The sequence below is a fragment of the Canis aureus genome, chromosome 12 (assembly GCF_053574225.1).
Source record: "Canis aureus isolate CA01 chromosome 12, VMU_Caureus_v.1.0, whole genome shotgun sequence".
NCBI classification, from domain to species: domain Eukaryota; kingdom Metazoa; phylum Chordata; class Mammalia; order Carnivora; family Canidae; genus Canis; species Canis aureus.
In genome coordinates this window covers 30,249,164-30,269,249 of record NC_135622.1, presented here as the reverse complement: position 1 = coordinate 30,269,249, position 20,086 = coordinate 30,249,164, and the positions used below count along the sequence as shown (strand labels likewise).

At 51.1% G+C, this 20,086-nt stretch overlaps 1 protein-coding gene across 1 annotated transcript; it reads left to right on the top strand.

The window, feature by feature from the left end:
* The first annotated feature begins 273 nt into the window (after positions 1-273).
* ASTL (astacin like metalloendopeptidase) lies at positions 274-14,926 on the top strand. Its single transcript, XM_077916038.1, has 9 exons — positions 274-319; positions 973-1,101; positions 3,027-3,088; positions 4,368-4,458; positions 5,138-5,255; positions 6,021-6,202; positions 8,639-8,720; positions 8,812-8,966; positions 13,669-14,926. Exons 1-9 carry the CDS (start codon positions 274-276, stop codon positions 14,145-14,147), a joined length of 1,344 nt encoding a protein of 447 aa, XP_077772164.1. The 3' UTR covers positions 14,148-14,926.
* The last annotated feature ends 5,160 nt before the right edge of the window (positions 14,927-20,086 follow it).

The window sequence follows — 20,086 nt, the reverse complement described above, 5'->3', positions numbered from 1 at the left end:
CCCACTTCAGCCAGGCTGGGAAGGATTTGAACAGGGTCCGGAAGGCTCCGGCCTGGGCTGGGGGTGGGGGACACAGGTAGGGGCGGGCAGGGCTCCAGGTGGAGTTGATTGAGACAGGGCTGCAGGTGGAATTGGTTGGGGTGGGGTTCCAGGTGGAGGCTGGAGAAGCTGCTATTTAAGGGGGGTGGTGGTGGCGGTGGCTGGCCTGTCCCTGCTGGGTGTTTGTGCTTCTGCTTGCAGCGGGGCCCGTGGGGACCACCGGACAGCGTGAATATGGGAGGCCTCTGGCCTTGGGTGATGGGTCTGCTCTGTTTGCCGGGTAAGTCGGGTGCTTTGTCTTTCTCTTCTCGAGTTTTGGCTCCAGCCCATGCCAAGTGCCTGTGGGTAGAGGCGAGCAGGGTGTGGCTGGAGCCCGCAGGGATCTGAATTGATCTGAATAGCTCAGAGAATGGGCTGCGGATGTTCCCAGAAACCAGTTCCGAGGGGCGCCCAGGGGAGGCCTCCTGAAGACCCTGAAAGCCTACGGCGGCGTCTGGCAGGAGGTGGCCCCTGTGGTGCTCCGGATGTCCTTGTTCTGCTGGCGTGCCAGGCTTGCCCAGCCCGAGTCTGTTTTCTAGAGGCTCGGGCTAAGAGGGGAGGCACGGGACAGGGTCCAGGCTACCTGTACCACCTTCAGTGTTGTCATCCGGGGCCTCTCCCTGCCTCCCTTCTGCTCCCCTCCCTATCTCATACACACAGCTAGCTACTCAGGCCTGGGGCTGCTTTTTAGAACCCAATGTTGGTCCGCTTAAAGGAGCTCCTTCCTTAAAGTTGTCTAGGTGTTGTCACCATCTGGGACTGAGGGGAGGCCAGGCTACTTTCTGGAGAGCTGCCTTTGTCAAGGGCCTGGCTCCCCCCTCCCCCATGTCCTGTTGTCCTCTCTCACTAATGAGGGCACTTTGGGCCTCATGTGTATGCACCTATCTGGGCCAGGTCTGATCCTAGGAGCACCCTCAGTCTCTAGCTCCCCAGAAGCATGTGGAACCAGCTTCTCAGAGGACCTCAACCCTGAGGAGGAGACCCAGACGTCCTGGGACAAGGACATCCCTGCGATTAACCAAGGTGAGGTCACTGTGTCTTCTTGTGGGGTGGAGGGGCTCTGAAATTGTCCCTGTAGTGTGGTGAGGACCATGCCGAACATGCAGATGAGTAGAACAAGCTGGAAATGTGCCAGTTTACTGGGTTAGCGGTTCTTAGTTCTATGGACAACTGTTGTTGTTTTTTTTTTTTTCTTAAGATTTTATTTATTTATTTGAGAGTGAGAGAGAATGAGCATAAGCAGGGAGGAAGGGCAGAAGGAAAGGGAGAAGCAGGCTCCCTACCGAGCAGGGAGCCCAATGTGGGGCTCCATCCCAGGACCCTGGGATCAGGACCTGAGCCCAAGGCAGATGCTTAACTGAGCCACCCAGGCGCCCTCTGTGGGCAATGCTTAAAAAGTGCATATTTCTGTATCCTCCCTACTGGATTGTTACTTTTATCAGAAGTGAGAAAAGCTTAGGTTTTAAAAACTGGCCTGATAGAAGTATGGGTCTTTGGGCTGCTTCAGGTGGTGTTGAGCTAAGTCATTAGTGGATTGTGTGAAAAGATGGCAGCCACCTGGGGCAGGATTGTGTGCAGGTGTGAGGGTGTGAGCTGGGGGGGGGGGGGGGGTAGACCAAGCAGCACGAGGCCCCAAGCCTCCCTGAGTGGGGATCTCAGCTGAAGATAGAGAATGTATAGATAACCTGGGATGAAGCTGTGGGGGGTGGAGGGGGGGAGACTGGAATTTGGGGGCTGGAGCTGAAGTGTTAGGGGGACCAAGGGGTGACCTTGCCTGGAGGGATGAGGATCTCCCCACACGTAGTTCTGCCCTTTCTCTGGGAGCCCCAGCACTGGGGAGCGGGGCAGGGCAGTGTGCTACCTTTCGGTGACTGTGACTGGTCCAGAGCAGAGGTGCTAGAAGCCGTCTGAGGCTCTCCCGCACTGACTTTTCAGCACCACAGAGGATACCCCGGCGGGGCTGTGGGAGGCCCAAGAGCTCTCCACGGTGCCCTTTACAGGGAAGCATAGGCCACCCGCAGCTGCCGGGAGTGCTGGCTGCTAGGGCTCACAGCTGAGGGCCCTTGGCCTGCTGGGATCCCTGGAAGCTACCCTCCCCTGCCAGGGCGACCCACAGGGACTGCCTTAGTGTGGAACAAGTCTGGTGCCATCTGGGGTCCAGAGCTCCTGGGGGATCTGGCTGAGGCTGCAGTCCAGCAGAGCCTGGGTCTTCCCCACTTCCCCAGCACCCCCTCAATAAATCACTCGCAGGTACTTCCCTGTTTAGGCTCTGCATCTAGGGAGCCCAACCTAATGTACCTTCAGGGCCAGACCCTTTTCTAGGGTTCCTCGTAGGGCTGACCTCTTAGTAGCGAGGCTGTGGAGAAGGGCTGCCAGCTGTGGCAGAGATGGAGGCTGGAGAGAACAGTAGAGGTATGCTGGCATGGGGTGGGGGTTAGTGGGGAGAGCCAGAGGGCCAGGCTCGTGGGAGCAGACCCTGCCCTTCTGTGGTGGTGCAAGCTGGAATTGGTCACCTGTCACTGTGAGGGCCCTGAATACCACACAGATAGGTAGGAATTAGATGGAGGATGGTGGTGAGGAAGGACAGGAGAGCCCAGGGTATGTTCCCAGAGTGGGGAGGCGGGGATGACCTAGGGGATAGTTGGAAGAAAAGGCCGATCCTGATTAGCAGAGAGACTCCAATGTAAAGGGAAAAATTGGGACTGGATTTGCATGGGTTAGAGGAGCCACGGACTGTGCTCTAGCAAGAGAGCTGTGATTGGGCTGAGAAGCCTCATGCATGTTTGTGGACTGGAGACTCTGAGGGGCCGTGTGACTTGCCTGAGGTCACACAGCCTCCAGGCCCAGGGAAGTTCCAGCTTCAGAGTCAGGAAGGATAGACTCTGGGCCTGTCCCTAGAGTCTGGATTCTGGGGGGGGATGGGCTTACCCACATCCCTCCCTTTCTAGGGCTCATCCCAGAGGAAACTCCAGAAAGCAGCTTCCTCCTTGAGGGGGATATCCTTCGGCCAGTGAGTGTGAGCATGTACACAGAAGGGTGTGAATAATTTCACAGATAGCATGAGAGGCCTTTGAGTGTAGCCTCTGGTGTCATGGGAGCGGGATATGTGAGGAATCGATCTCTGTGGCTTGTAGCTTGAGAGAGCTTTAGCTTTTTGCTAAAGTCATGGTGAATATTCTAGAAGGAATTAGCCAGACTGAATGGGAGGGAAGGTAACATCTGCAGTGGTATGGCAGTCAGCCTGGGAGGGCTTCCTGAAGGAGGGAGTTTGAGCCTTCAAGATCCAGCAGTACTCTGTCCAGGGGAGGTGCTCAGAAAGTATTGGAATGAAGAGCTGAGCACAGACTGGCAGAGAGGCTGGTGGGGCTGTGGGGAAGTGGTGGTGGTGAACACTGGGGGTGGTAGCCATGGTCTGGGGAAGTAATGCAGGGGCCCCGTCCTGGTGGGAAGTGAGGGGTAGAGTCAGAAAGGGAGAAGGCTGATGGGAATTGGGGTGACTTGCCAGGGAGACAAGAATGCACTGTGTTCAGGAGAACAGGGCCATCTTTTAAGACACTGGGTGGCAGAAATATCTTCCTGAACAGGACAGCTACCTGGTGAGAGCAAGACCATCCTGCTGTTTGGAGGTGGCCCACTGATGGCGCAGCATGAGGCTGGGCTGAAGAGCCAGGGGCTGGGCTGGGGGTGGTGGGTGGAGCGAGGCCCTGTTCTTGGTCACCCAGTGAGGACAAAGGAGTAAGAGCAGAATCCAGTAAAACCCGTGGTAGCCAGTGGGGCAGGACCCACTGGGGTGCCATAAAGCCTCTGCTTCAAAGGGTTTTTTGGTTGGCAGAAGAGTTGAAAAAGGAGTTGCTAAGGCCAGGAGCGTCACCCTAACATCAGTGTTACAAGGACCCTTCCTGGTCTTTGGACATTCAGGGATGCTTGGCTGACTGCTGTGTTTCAGGAAGGATGGGGCTGCTGCTGGAGCTCTGAGCTTTTCTGAACCAGCACCCCCCCCCCCCCACCAGCTGGTGCTCCTGTCAGCCTCTCTAGGAACAAATGTTTTGTTCCCTTTGACAGAATAAGTTAGTTTTCTTCTGTAGAACAAATGGTCCTGCTGTGTATCCTGACTCTCCTAGCAGGCCTGGATATCCCACCCATCTGTCCCCCCCCCCACCCCTGCCCCATACCTGCGTCCTGCTTCTCACATCTTTAGGGTTCTTGTGGCCTGAGATGTGGCACCTCTGGGGGGCAGGAAGCTTGGCTGGCCTGTGCCCAGGGGTCCCTGAGCCGTCCTCTCTCTTCAGAGTCCCTTCCGGCTGTTTTCCACTACCAGCAACAAGTGGCCTAAGAACGGGGAGGTTGTAGAGGTCCCCTTCCTGCTCTCCAGCAAGTATGGTGAGTGGGCATGTGCGCTCAGTCCTGGGAGCTGCGGGCCAGCCTCTACTCCCCTCTGTAGTCTGGGCTCCTCTCTGGTCTTCTCTCCTCTGCCTCTAGTTACCTTCACCACCAAAGAGCCCTTCCACAAGAAGCCTTTATTCCCGAGGGCCCCGGGGGGCTAGGAGGGCTAAAAGCCTGGAAGAGCTGTTGGGGGTACATATAAGGACTATTGCCGGGATCCCTGGGTTGCACAGCGGTTTGGCGCCTGCCTTTGGCCCAGGGTGCGATCCTAGAGACCCGGGATCGAATCCCACATCGGGCTCCCGGTGCTTGGAGCCTGCTTCTCCCTCTGCCTGTGTCTCTGCCTCTCTCTCTCTCTCTCTCTCTCTCTCTCTCTCTCTCTCTCTCTCTGTGGGACTATCATGAATAAATAAATTTAAAAAGGAAAAAAAAAAAAAAAGGACTATTGCCTCTGCTTCCAGAGGAAGGGACCCACCCAAGGTTGCACAGGGCCTGTCTGGGACCCAGCTTCCCCTGTTACCCCCCCTCCTCCTGTGACACCCAGGCTGCCCTTTCTTGACATTCTATCTTGGAAGAGTGACTGGAGGTTCCATTCCTATCCTGCATGTGGCCTTCCGAGGGGTCATAGGGCTTTGGGGTCTCTGCTGGAGGATCAGCCAGGATGTCACCTTCCCAGATAAACCCAGCCGTGAGGTCCTCCTGAAGGCATTTGCAGAGTTTGAGCGCTTGACGTGCATCAGGTTTGTCGCCTACGAGGGCCAGAGAGACTTCATTTCCATTATCCCCATGTCTGGGTAAGTGTTCCTGGGCATGTGTATGCATGCTTGGGCATGGTCACACAGTGGGGGAGTTCTGCTTTCTTTGGAGTTCAGCCTGGATTTACCGAAGCCATTGTTGAAAACCTGTTTCTGGGCCTGTCTTCCTAGGTCCAAAGCCACCCTGCCCACTGAGTGGTTTGCCGGGTGTGAGCTGGACCTAGGGTGGAGAGGGACGGGAACATGAGGTGCTTGACCCTCCTCACAAAATCCCTTCTCTGAGGGGACTTCGTGGTCTGGTGAATGGGTGTGACTTTTCTGGGACCCACTTGGCCTTGGATCTGGGTCCTGTAGGGCAGGTGCCTTACACCGACACTGGGCAAGTGCCTTAACTTCTGAGGCTCTCCTGCCTTGTCAGTGAAATGGGGATGATGGAAACACCCATTTTCTAGCTTGTTAGGGACCTAAGATCCTGTGTGAAAGCTTTGACTTGGGGACCCTTGCATGGGGATGTTCATTCAATGAGCTGCTATACCATCATTGGTGCTCCTCCCTATTCCTACATCTTCTTGCACCCCAGGCTGGGAATGGGATTCCAAGACCCCTATTTCATGGATGGCAGTGAATAGACTTGGGAACTGCAAGCCTGGGACCAGCACGCAGGATAGGGACTACCTGTTGGTGCTCATTCATCCTGGGACTGGGGCGGGGAGGGGGGGGGAGGGCGGGGAGAGTGAGAAGGGCCTAGGTATGCTCTGAATCTTGGGGCTGGTGCCTACCCATTGCTCCCTTGTGGCCCTGCAGGTGTTTCTCCAGTGTGGGACGCAGTGGAGGGATGCAGGTGGTATCCTTGGCACCTACCTGTCTCCAGAGAGGCCCAGGCATTGTCTTGCATGAACTCATGCATGTGCTGGGCTTCTGGCATGAGCACTCACGGGCTGATCGGGACCAGTACATTCGTATCAACTGGAATGAGATCATCCCAGGTAAGCCAAATCGTGTACAGCACAAACTGACCCTGGGATCCTGGGGGTAGAGGACATAGGCCAGGCCTGAATTGCAGGCCCCTTCCAAAGAGGTTATATAGCTTTCCCACCACCTACCTGTCTACCATGGGGGCAGGTGGGGCTCCTGCTTCTCTGGAGACCTGGAGGTGGTCCAGATACTACTGCTCTGGGCTCCAAGCCTTCCATCTGTCTGCCCATAGTCCTGCCTGAGCTAGGGCATCACTATATTGCTTTGTGTCACCTCTTTTTTTCACAAACACAGCCAGTTACCTGAGGATGGAGTTAGTGGTATCCTTTTATGCTTGTTCACTGTGTATTCAACTAGCAGTCCTGCATGTGCCAGACATAGCTGTGTGGGGGTGGGGCAGGGGCTGTGTTCCAGCGGCAAAGGTTGAGCCGAGACAGGAGCTCTAGAAGTAGTAGGCTGTGTATGCCAAGTGTCTGATCCTAGAGGCTGAGGACAGCAGAGCAGGGGCTCAGTCCTTGTGAGATGAGCACTGATGGGCATATGGGACAGGAAGTGTGGGGAGACCACATCCTTGAAAGGTGGGCTGTAGCAGAGCTGACGCTGGCTTGTGGAGTGGGCCACTGTGTTGGATGCCAGTGAGCAGGAACTGTGTGCTAGGTGTGGCACGGAGTGCTGGGCATCTGATCTCCGTAATGGTGGGATCTCTCCCTTGTGGGGGGACAGCCAGAGTCAAGAGGTGAGAATAGAGACAATTGGCTCATGAAGGAGGGAAGCAGAGGAGATAGGTGATCAGGAGTTTGGTCTGGGGGAATGTGAGGGTAAAGGGGAAGGTTTGGAAGGCTTCCTGTAAGCAGAGAGCTCCTGGCGTGAGCACCTCTGCTGCTGTTGTGGGTGAGCCAGGTGAAGTGGATGGGAGAAGGTACTCAAGAGACTAGCATGCATGGGGCCCCGGAGAAAGGGTGTCTTGTTGGGGGGACTTAGCTAGCACCTTATAATGAGACAAGGGATGAAACTTGAGATTTGAAATTAGCCTAAGGAAAGGGGTGATAATAGTGACTATACCCTGAAAATAAAGACTATAATCCTTCCAAGTGCTCCTGGAATACTTGGGAAAACATACCATATGATAGAAAAACTTCAAATTTGAAAAAGTTAATTCAAATGTTTTGATTGTGATATAAAATAAAAATAACCAAAACAGTCTTCTACTTAGGAGTTTTAAAAAACAATCTTTTCTTCTAGTTCCAGGGTTAAAGAATTACAGGAATTCTTAAAACAAAAACAAAAACAAACCCAACATACTAGGACCAATGGTTCCCAGCTAACACAACCCTCAGGGAAAATGTGTAGACTAAAATACTTATATCAATAAAACAAAAAAAATTAAGCATTTCAATCTTCAAGAAGTAAAGCAGGAGAGAATAAAGTTAAAGACAGAAATTAATGAATTAGAAAACCAATAGCACTCATAAACTGAAATGGTTTTCTTAAGCAATTTCCCCCATTAGAATGAAGAAAAATGAGAATACATCGGTATTAGTTATGTACAGAACAAATTGCTAAGATATACAAACTAATAACCATAATTCGTGTGTGGGGGGTGGGAACTCAGAAGGGGGATAGAGTGGGAGGCTTATTATAGATCAACAGTTTTTGACTTTTGAACCAGATGAATATGTTGCCTGTTTAAAACAGTTTAATATCTTAGGGGCTTTTAATAGAAAGGATTAATAATTCTCTAGAGGCAGGTGTGGAAGAGGCTGGCTGGGCCTGGGAAGGTTGGGGGAGTAAATACAGAAGGTGTATCTGTCGTTTCAGAGGCTCATTGTGAAAGGCAGGAGAGCAGCTGAGGGAGGGAGTCTTGTCCCTCCCAGGCCTAGGGGATCCTAGTGATGGGGGGAAAAAGTGGGTGTCCTGGCCAGTAGAGAAGTGTTGAACTCAAACCTGGGAAGTGGGTTTGTTGGTCAGAGGAACAAGGTGGCTTGCTGCTAGGGAGTGGGAGTTCAATGGCAGGTGATGGGCTAATGGGTCTCTAACGCTGGATTGAAGGGTCGGTACTTTATCTCGCGGGCAGGGGACATTGAAGACCCCGAGTAGTGTGTGACTTGGTGGAAAGTATAGGTTCTATAAAGATAGTTGCAGACAGATAAGCTTGAGTGGAACAAGTAGAGTGAACTCTTTAGGAAGCCATGGGGTTCCTGTGCTTCCACATCAGCTAGTGGAGGTCTGGATCCTTCCTGGAGAGAGGAAGAGTAGGCAGTGAAGGCACAAAGGAGATGGGGACCAAGGACTAGTACTTGGTTGGGGTGGGGGGGACACATCTGGCTATGATTTGGACCCCTCAGCTCAATAGGTTACAGATTGCTGGAGGTCCCTGATCACTCCTCATTCTCCCTGCCTTCTTCCCCAATCACTAAATTTTGTGGGTTGGTTTTTTTCTCTCCCAGGCTTTGAAATCAACTTCATCAAATCTCGGAGCAGCAATATGTTAGTGCCCTATGACTACTCGTCAGTGATGCACTATGGGAGGTGAGGGTCCCCTCTCCTTTTCTTCCTTCCTTCACTGCCCTGCCAGCCCCCAGTGTGATCTGGACTCTGGTCCCCACCTGCTGGGTTTCAGGCTTGCCTTCAGCCGGCGTGGGCTGCCCACCATTACACCGCTCTGGGCTTCCAATGTCCATATTGGCCAGCGATGGAACCTGAGCACCTCGGACATCACACGAGTACTCAAGCTTTATGACTGCAATCCAAGTGGTCAAGGCACCCATGGGAGAGGTGAGTGATGGGGTGGGGCAGAGTGATGGGAGTAATCTAGAGCAGGCTCCTATGTTGAAGTGGTGTCGATAAGGATGAAGAAGTAGAACTGAGGTTGCAGAGGTGAGCAGGGCAAAATCATCAGGGGTTTACTGCAGGAGATGTAGAAAAAGCATTTGAAAATTCTCGTTTATGATTAAAAACTCTAAATAGGAGTAGAGGTCACTTTCTTAACTTTAACGTGGGGGTCTACCAAAAACCCAGAGCAAAAATCACTTAATGTTAAACTGCTAAAATCGGGATCAAAAGCTTTTCCACTATTGTCCCATCTGTTCAGTGAAGGTCTTAGCCATGGTAATATGGCAAGAGAAATAATTCTGAGGATTGGGAAGGAGGCAAAAACTCACTACTCATAGATGATGGTTATCTACATTGAAAGCAACAAATAAGCAATGTGAATTTTATCTCATTCTTTAAAGACTTATTTGGGAGGGGAGAGGCAGAGAGAGAGAATGAATCTCAAGCAGACTTCTCACTGAGCCTGATGTGGGGGTTGATACCATGACCCCAAGATCAGAACCTTAGCTGAAACCGAGAGTGGGATGCTCAACTGAGCCACCCAGGGTGCCCCAGCAATAAGAATTCTAAAAGGTAGATGTATAGGGAAGCTTGGGTGGCTCAGCGGTTGAGGGTCTGCGTTTGGCTTAGGGCATGATCCTGGAGTCCCGGGATCGAGTTCCACATCGGGCTTTCTGCATGGAGCCTGCTCCTCCCCTTCCCCCCCTCCCCCTCCAATAAAATCTTAAAAAAATAAGATGTATAGAACTATAACTTCTATATTGACTATATCAATAGTTGGAAATCAATTTTTAAAAACCCATTATAATAGTAATAATGTCCCAAGGAATCAAACTGACAGAAGTTATATAAAAAGTTCTTTTTTTTTTTTTTTTTTTTAAGATTTATTTATTCAGTCAGAGAGAGCGAGAGAGAGAGAGGCAGAGACACAGGCAGAGGGAGAAGCGGGCTCCATGCAGGAAGGACTCCATCCCTGATCTCCAGGATCACACCCCGGGCTGCAGGCGGCGATAAACCGCTGCATCACCAGGGCTGCCCTATGAAAAATTAACCTTAAAGATTCTTAAAGATTCCTAAATACATAGAGACATGTATCCTGTTCATTAATAGAAAGACCATGTAAAACTCTCAATTCTGATCTATAGATTCAATCAATTCCCATTGAAAATCCCAAGAAGATTTTTGGCAATCTTGACAAAGTGATTAAAAACATTTATATAAAAACACAAAAGGCAGATAATAGCGAAGCTACTCTGGGGGGAAAAAAAAATAGAGGGACTTGTCCTAGCAGATATCAAGATATGTAGTTTATAAAATACATTTATAGAAACATAACCCATATAAAATATATATACGTAGGCTTGAAATGATAGTATATAAAATGGCTCTATAAATGCATAGCACTGGTGCAAGGACAGACAACTGCCCATTAAAACAATGGAAAGTCCATAAATGAATCCTACTAAGAGGTGGAATTTTGATAAAGGGGCATTGATGATCATTAGGGAAAGAATAGACTAGCTGTTAAATGCCTCTAGTTATCTTTAAAAAAACAAAAAAACAAAAAAACAAAAACCCAACTCCTCATGTACAAATACATTTCAGATATATAGAAGGCTTACATATAAATAGAAAAACGTTTAGGAAAAAACATAGTAAAATATCTTCAGGACCATAGGATAGGTAAGAATTTCTTAAGACAAAAGCAAATGAAAAAATTGGAAATATTAATATTAATGTTAACAACTATTAAAATATAGTATAACTATTTATCAAAAGACCATGAAAATACAAGTTACAAATCAGAAGAGAACTTTTGTAACCCATAGCTAGTTGTATCCAAAATACATAATATATATTATATAATATGCATAATAAAAAAACCTGGAAGTACAAAGTAGAAAAACAGGCAAGAGACCTAATGAGTATCTTACAGAAGAAACCAAATGAGAAGTAAACACAAGATATTCAACCTCATTCATAATTCAGGAAATGCAGATGAAGACCACAATCTTATCATTTTACACCCCTTAAATGGCAGAAGTTTACAAACTTGACAACACCAAATACTAGAAAAGAATTATGGAATAATGATCATGTTCATATCCTGACAAGAGTTTAAATTGCTATGACTGCTTTGGTAACAGCAACTTCTAAAGTTGAAGTGTGTATATTCCGTCACTTAGGTCATCTTGCACGTGCACCCCCCAACCCCAGCTCTAGGTAACCGTCCATTTACATTCTGTCTCTCTAGGTTTGCCTATTCTGGAAATTTCATGTAAATGGAATCCTACAATACATGACCTTTTGTGACTGGCTTCTTACTTAGCACTTTTCAAGGCTCATCCGTATTGTAGCTTGTATGAGTCCTTGTTCTTTTATTGTCAAATGACACTCCATTGTATGGATAGGACATGTTTGTTGAAAGATATTTGGTTTATTTCTCCTTTTTGGGTATCATGATTAATGCTATTATGAATGTTCATATACAAGGCTTGATGTGAACAGGTCTTCTCCTTTGGATATACACTTAGGAGTAGATCGCTGTGTCCTATGGTAACTCCAGACTTAAATTCCAGATTGTTTTCCAAATTGGCTGCATCATTTTTCACTCCCATGGGCAGTGTATGAGGGTTCAAATTTCTCCATGCCCTTGCCAACACTTGCTATTATCTATTCTTCAGATTATATCCATCTTAAGTGGGAATGAAGTGATATCTTGTTTTGATTTGCATTTCCCTAATGATCTCTTTATGCTTATTGGTCATCTGTATATCCTCAAGAAATCTGTTTAAATCTTCTTGCATGTTTTTCATTTGGGTTGGGTTGTCTGTTGCTGAGTTATAGGATTTCTTTGTGTATTCTAGATACACGTCCCTTATCAAACTTTCTCTCTATAGGTTGATGGTGTCCTTTGAATACTGACCTTTTTAATTTCAATGGGGGTCTAACTTCTCCATCCTTTAACTGTGCCTTTGCTATTCTAACTAAGTAGCCTTTGCCTAACCCAAAGTCATGAAGATTTAATCCTAAATCTTTTGCGTGGGACTATCCAGTAGTTCTAAGCACCATTTCCTATGCTGTTCTTTCCCATACATACTATCAAATATTATATGCTTTTTTATTTTTTTAGTTAAAAATAATAGATGTGGCAAGAGCTTTGTGGGTAACTACCATGAGTAATGGAATTGGGAGGTGGCTGGAAGGGGCTGTGGGTCAAGAGAAGGTTTATAATGATGGTAGACATTCAAGTATGTTTGGATGCTGAGATGATGACCCATTGAAAAAGGAAAAAGGATGGATTCAGAGGGTGGAGGGAAGAATATCTAAAACATTTAGGTAGGGGCTGCTCTTGGTGGATAGGTCTCCAAGAATATATCTGAGCTTCCTTGGACCTAATGAGAAGGAAGACAGGAGCAGACCTAACTTTGCATGTGGATCTTGATGTGCAGATGCATGGGCTTTGGAGGACTTTGGCCACAAAGCATGACATGAAGTCACTAGCCTAGAGGTTGGGGAGAGGGGGGATGGATGTGAAGGGAAAGGTGTGATGCTGCTGACTAGGCAGCAGAAGAAACCAGTTAGAGATCCCCTGTGGGGCTGTGGGTGGTGCTGGGGCAGCTGGCAGCCAGGTGGAGGCATGGCATAGGTTAGCAACTTGGTTCTTCAGGACTGGGGTTTTGTGGGCGGGTGTGACAGAGGAAGGTACTTGAGGAATAATTGTAGTGAGGACTCTGGAGCCCGAGTCAGGTGCAGAGAATGGTCTAGAAGTGAAAAGGTGGTAGAGCAGGAAGACCTTGGGGTCCATGAGCTCAGTGGGGCTGTAGAGGTGTGATATTTAAACAAGTGGGCTGGACGTACAGGAGTGGGCTACCAGGCACTGAGACTTCTGCAGTGGTGGTTTCTGGTATTTCCCAGGTCTGGGGGAGGGAATGAGCTGAGGTCATTGCGACGAAGAGGGAGAAGAGTCTCTGGTTGCAGCATGTCAGCTCTGATACAGTCAGTGTCTGTTGATGGAAGACTGGGTTCCTCGTGAAGCCTTTGGTGCATGGGCAGGTGTGACAGGGGTGAGAGGCAGCACCGAGAGGGTGGAGGGGCCTGGCCAGATAACCTAGGCTTAGGAAGAGGAGTTCTACAAAGGAACAGCAACAGCCATGGCCCAGGAGTGGCAGTGAAGAGCAAGGAGGACCCGTCCTCCTGAATGCATGTGCCTGATGGTGATGGAGGGGGTTGCACATGTGGGAGAAGTTCTGTAGGAGGCGTCAAATGGGGGGTGAGAGGCATGGTGTTGCTCAGTACGGAGGGTCTTAGGAGGTATTGGGCTAGTGAGGGCCGCAGTGCTATCAGCCCTCAACTATCTGGTGAGTTGACCATCAGCAGCTTGGGGTATGGGCAGGAGGTCATGGAAGACCCCTGGGGCCTGACTTTCTGGTGGCGACTCATGAGCCAGGAGGGGAGGGAAAGGGATGGTTCAGTAGACCTTTAAGTTGGGAATTGAGAATTTAGGTCCTAGCAGGGGTGTGGCAGGTTCTGAGCTGAGCTAGACCTGTGAATAAAACTGAAGATGGCTCCAGCTTTCTATAGCTGGGCCACATGTTTTCTTTCTGTGATTCTGGCACATAACCTCCTGTCTTTCCTGCTTCAGGGTTCCAGCCCCACAGCGATGCTAGGAGCCCTACTCCTGCCTCTAGACCATACCTGCAGCAGCTTCTGAAGGCATTGTTGGCACAATCTGGGAGCCCCGACCCCAGTGGCTCCAAGGCAAGAGGCCAGCGTGTGGTTGCAGTGCCCAGAGAGAGCCCCCGTAGCTGGGAGCCCCCTGCGCTGAGGGAGGTGGGTGGGGAGGCCTCTGCAGGGCTGCTTCAGATCCCACCTTCCTCCCTAAACTCACAGCCTGGAGCAGGTGTTCCTGGGATTTCTCTAGAGACCTCCTGGCTGGCCCAAGTGCCCTCTGTACCCCCAACCACAGCTCCAGAAGCAGAAGACCAGCTGATGCCCAACCAGGATGCTTTAGGGAACTCGGCTCTGCCAGGAGCTCGTGTACCTGAAAGTCCTTTCAGGGGGATGCCCAGAGGTCAAGCCTGTGGCTTCTGTCCCCAAGTGGGAAGGGCATCTTCTGTCTAGAGTAGCTGGGTTGTGTAACTCCTGGCCTTACTGGGCAGTACCCTTTCAGCCCCAATCTGGCTACCATCTCTGAGGTCTAGGACTCTCCCTCTGCACCTTCCTTTTCTATATATTCTCCTGAAGGATCTAGGGGACAAAGGGGACTTCTAGGTCTATCAGGAGAAGGCAGGCCTCACAAGAGACTGGCTGTGCCTGCTCTCAACTTCTGCCCTAGCCCTGGAGGCTGCTGGAAAGGGGAGGTGATACTCTCCAGGAGACCAGGGGTCTAGAGAGGCCTGGCTGAAGCAGGTTCCAGCCCTGAAGGCCCCTGGGAATTCTCCTCTAGGGGAGTCCCAGCCCCCTAGCATGCTAAGGTAATGCCTCTAGCTCTCCCTTGGGCCTGAACTTAGGGGGAGCCTATGGCTGGGACCCGGGGAACAGCCTCACATCTGATGTTTGGGTGCTAGGAATATTACCCTGCAGCTGTAGCCTCCAGCCTCACTCCCCATGAGACTTTCTGCTTGCTCCCGTGCAGTGGTGGAAGGTTCCCGCTGCAGGGATGCCGCCCTATGGGCTGGTAAGGAGGGGTGGAAGCCCTCCAGCCCTGCACAATGGGGAACTCAGCCAGAATGTGAGGCTCCTGGACACAGGATTCAAAGTTCCTCTCTACCTTGCTCTCCTGTTCCTGGGAGCCTTCCCCCATACCAGCCAGGGACTTGGCCAGAGGAGGCCCTGGAAGGTGGGAAGGGGCTGGGGAGGAAGTAGGTGGGGGTTGGGGGGTGGAGGGGTCAACCTACTGTTCTTCCTTTAGCAAAGCCCTACCCTTAGCTCCTGGCTTCCTGGGGGAAGGCTATCCCAAGAGTGAAGAAGGTCTCTGGCCCTGGGGAGAAAGTATTCTTGTGGCCTGCTGGGAGCCCCAGTTGGAGTAGGAGGGAAGTAGGAGCCTGTGTCCTTGCCCTATGGGGCCCAGTGCCTCTGATATTCTGGGGAGAAGGTAGAAATAAAATTGGGTACTTGCTCCAGGAGCCAGGTACTGGGCTACGTGTGAGTGCATTTAATCCTGCTGACCTGGGAGGGGCCCTCTGGTGGTTATACCCACTCTGGGAAACAGGTGGACATGGCTGGGGGAGCAGGGCTGAGGCTTGCAGTGCTTTGGTTCTGGGGAGGGCTTGGCCTTTGCCAGCCCCTGGGCTGAGCCAGGGGATATGAGGGCTTGTGTGCAGGAGGCTGGAGCCTCTTGCCCTCCATCTATCTTGGGTTTCAGTCTTCAACCAGGGATTTTTCTCAGACTGAACAGGGTCCTGGTCTCAGGGATTAGCAGCAGGGAAAGGTCATGGGTGGGGAACACACTGTCCCTCTACCTTCCTCTGGACCTGAGAGTATTGTCTGGGTGAGTTTAGAGTGGGTGGGTGCTGGGAGTATCTAGCCATGTTCCTAGCATGGTGACAGCTCCCCTGGGAGATTCCCAAGCAAACATTGAGAGTATATGTAGTGCCCCCATTTATCAGAGAAACAAGTGACTGCCTTACCACCTTAGAGACCACCTATGGATCTCAAAGTAGAGACCTCTGGTGCAGGGCTGGGCATTCTTGGTGACCACACTGGGTCAGAGGAGGTGAAGTGTTCTGTGTCCTGTGAGGCCCTCCTAGCTCTCAGAAGCTGTGCATCATTAGCCTCCATTAGGATGTGGCTTTTGGATTCTCCAAAATTTGGGTTCTTTTGGGTGGAGGGGCTGGCCAAGCCTCATGGCTCAAGGGCAAGAGTGTTTCCTCCCTCATCTTTGGGGGTGATCAGGGATGAGGCTGTCCTTGTCTCCCCCCCCCCCCCCAAAAGTCACCTAGCACTACAGACCCCATTCTCCAGGCCTAGTCCACTAGCCCAACCCTGCCCCTATGGTCCAGCCTTGGCTCAGCCTCTGAAGTCCTGGAAGGGGGGTGGGGTATGCTAGGGATGAAGCCATGGGCTGTTAACTGGAACCCGGTGGCTAGCAACCCATCTCAGGCTCTCTGGCCTATTCCCTAATCCCCCAACCACCTATTTATTCATTCGACAGAATCTATTGAATTAGGTGCCAGGCTGGCTATGCTCTTGCCATTGGGATTAACCCAGTGAGCAAGGCAAGGTTTCCATTCTTGTGGAGTTTATTAAGATTTTGAAAGAGTGAGCACGAGAGCGTACAGAGAGAGGGAGAAACAGGCTCCCAACTGAGCAGGGAGCCCGATGGGGAGGCCTCCATCCCAGGAACCTGGGATCATGACCTGAACCACCCAGGTGCCCCTCTTGTGGAGTTTATTTGGGGGGTGGGAGAAGGATGGACAGTAAATAAGTCCTCAGGGATTGATAAGTGATGGGGGGAAGGGGGATATTCCTTTAGGTTGTTGGCATTTCACTGGGACCTGAATGATGGAGACTACACCGTGAAAAAAAAATCCAAGGGGGATCCCTGGGTGGCGCAGCGATTTGGCGCTTGCCTTTGGCCCAGGGCGCGATCCTGGAGACCCAGGATCGAATTCCACGTCGGGCTCCCGGTGCATGGGTCCGGCTTCTCCCTCTGCCTGTGTCTCTGCCTCTCTCTCTCTCTGTGTGTGACTATAATAAATAAAAATTAAAAAAAAAATCCAAGGAACTAGTCAGTGCAAAGGCCCTGAGGCAGGAGGGAGTTAAGGTATGAGTGGAGGGATGAAGTGAGGTGGAAGGAGGTGGGCAGGGCAGGGTTGGAGAGGGATGATTTTATTCCAAGAGCAACAGGGAGCAGTTGCTAGAAGATTTTAAGGAGGGAAGTGATGAGCTCTAAGCTCCTAAAAATCATCCTATGTGCTCCATGGAGAATTGACTGGAAACAGGGAGAACAGGTGGAAGGGACTACAGTTGTGCAAACCAGAGTGATGGGGTATGGAAAGGGGAAGAGTGAATGCTTTTGGAGCATGTTTTGGAGGTTGAGGCAACCAGATTTGCTATTGGATGTACAGGTGGGGACACCACATACAGCATAGAGCCCTCAGGGTAAGTGAGGGAGTGTGTGGGCTGAATGAACCTGGAGTTCAGGGCAGGAAATATACTTCGGGGAGTCCTTAGCATCTAGAGGGAGTTATAGGCCTGGATGAAATTACTAAAGAGAGTTTGGGTCCAGAATAAAATGGGAAAAAGGAACCCTAGCACTGAACAAGGGTGCTGCAACATTAGGGCAGCATTAGTAGTGTTTTTGTGCCTTATAATTGTTGTGGGGGTGGTCCTGTATTTTGTAAGTTGTTCAGCAGCATCCTTGGCTTCTACCCACAAGATGCCAGTACCATCCCCCTTCTTTTTGTTGTGACCATCAGGAATGTTTCCAGGTACTGGATTGCCAAATGTCCTTGGAGGAGAAAGGGCAAAATAAAATCAGTGAGAATCGGCAATTGGGAATCTGGGGGAGAAAAGGAGGTTGAGAAGGAAGGGAGCCTGTAGTGTTCTCAGGGAAGGGACCAGTCTGTTGTCTAAAATGTTGCTGAGAAATTAAGACACCCTTGATGGCATGGAGTTGCGAATGACCCACCAGGAGTAGATTCAGTGGAGGACAGGGTGCAGACACCCAGTGGAGGGTTAAAGAGAGAATGTGAGGATTGGAGAGAGTGCAGTGAACACTTTGAGATAGCAGCAGCTGTAGGGGGGCACAGAGGGCTTCCTGGGGCATGGGGGTGGCCCCGGATCAGGGGAGGAGTGACAACGGAGGGTGATGATTGCAGGAGTAGAGTCCTGGAGGACAGGAGAGGGTTTGGGACACATGCAAAGGTCTTGCCCTCCCAGCAGAGATGGAACTCAGTTGTAGGTGCTGGCGGGGGGTGCGGGTCGTGAATTTCTGTTTGAGGGATTTCATCTTCTAAGTCTGGGTCAAAGTCACAGCTTGGAGTGGAGGAGGGTGTGCAGGTGAGGAGGATGAGTGGGATACCGATTCTGAAGGGGAAAGGTGAGCACACTAGGAAAGTCTGGAGATTTGTGGTTATGACTTTAAAGCAAGGCCAGTTGATGCGGTGAGTGTTTTGCTCCGGAAAAAGCAGCTGCTTTGGCAAAAGCAGGGAGGATGATTTAGGTCTGCCCAGGCTTGGGGTTTTGTCAGGTGAGGTGAGATAGAGGAGAGGGTGATGGACTTGCATTATAGAGAGCATGACTCAAGGGTCTGGGAAGATAGGGAGGATAGGGTCCTAGGGATTTGAAAGGCTGGGGCTTCTGGGGAGAGCTAGAGTGTGAAGCCCAAGTGGGCATCCTCCCTATGGAGCCCTGGCACAGGAGAATCTGGGGCCACTCTTTTCTCTCAGGCCTGGACAAGTGGCCCCAGGGCTTTCAACTAAGGTGGCATGTCTCCCACAGCTAGGGATGGGACCATTGTCCCTGTTTCTTTGGAAAAGATGGTACTAGGTCACCTCCCCTTCACCCCCATTCCGAGGGCATCCCTTAGGGACACCTTCATCTGGACACTACCTGAGAGAGGTTTGTGTTATGTCATCCACTGATGCCAGACTGCCACTCCCCCTCATCATTTAGCAATCTTGGCCAGTATTAGGGACAGAGAAAGGATGTAGTGCTCAAGTCGGGGTGGAGAGTGATACGGCAAAGCCATATGCCACCACCTCAGTACATCTGAGTGTGAAAGTGGCACTGTGTACGTGGAGTCAAAGAACATGGACATTGGGGTACCTCTTTCTCCCTGGGAGGGCGAAGGGTGAGAGGTGAGGGCCTTGGAGAGGGCTCACCAAGCACAGAAGGAACAACAAGCTCCTGAGAAGGATTGGAGATGTGGGAGCTCAGGAATGGTCAGAGACCACCACCTTCCTGGTGGGGCCAGGAAGGTGGCCCGTGCCCCTCACGGTTTTCTTCTCCTGCCGCAGGTGGCTGGGGATGCATTAAGGCGGCTCCTGCTGCTGGAGGCTCTGGGTCTGGGATTGAGGTCGGCCAGCCCTGGTGGAATGGAATGGCAATAGAAGGTCATCACCCTCCATTGTCACTCCTCCCCTGATCCAGGGCCACCCCCATGCCCCAGGAAGCGTTCTTCTAGTTTGGGAAGAGCTGACTGGGAAGCCTTGCAAAGGCCCAAGTGGGGAGGAAGGGGCAGGGGAGAGAGTCTGAGCAGCCCCAACTGCAGCTCCTTTGGGGGTCCTGGTGCCTTTCAAGGAAAAGTTGGGTCAGGAAACACAGGGCTGATGCTGACTGCAGTGTCTGGGGAGATACCCACAGAGCCCCCGGGTCTGAGTATGGAGAGGGTGAGAAAGCGGTCCTTCAGTCCTTCCTCAGGGAAGGGGCTCCTGAGACTCCTCCGGCTCTGGCAACCACAGGCCCAGGCTCAGCCCAGCCAGCGGGTGGGGGATGCATCCATAAAATCTGTCTCCAGAGAGGTAAGAGAGGCTGGTTGTCCTCTCCCACCATCAGCTCTAGGGGCACGTGGACTTAGAAAGGAGCAGAGTAGGATGGCAGGAAGCAGGGACAGCCCTGGATGGAGGAGCCCCTCCACTTCTGTGCGAGCCTGGATCAGGGTGAGACCATGTAGGCACTGAGCAGTCAGTCCCCGGTTCTGGTCTGGTTCCACGAAGATGAGCAGGCGGGAAGGCCCAATGTGCGCGCTGCCTCCAGGTGGGATCCTTTGGAGGAGCCCTACTTTCAGAGGTGGCTTGATGCTTATTTATACAGAGGATCTCCTGCAGAGCCGTGGGCTATAAATACGAGGCCTGGCTCTAGGCTGGGGTTACAACACCAGGGGTTCCAGGAGTGGCGGAAAAAAAAAATGTGTCCTCAAGGCTGCCCAGAGTGACACTGGTGGCAGTGGCCACAGAGTAGGGCTGAGGGGGAGCCTATGGCACTTGGAGTCAGGGATGGGGTGGGGTGATTAATCTGAAATTTCGTATCTAGCCCCTTCCACAGCCATTCCATATGTAGAGGAGTGAGCAGAATTGCGGGGGAGGGTGTGTGTGTGGGTTGGTCACCACATAGTC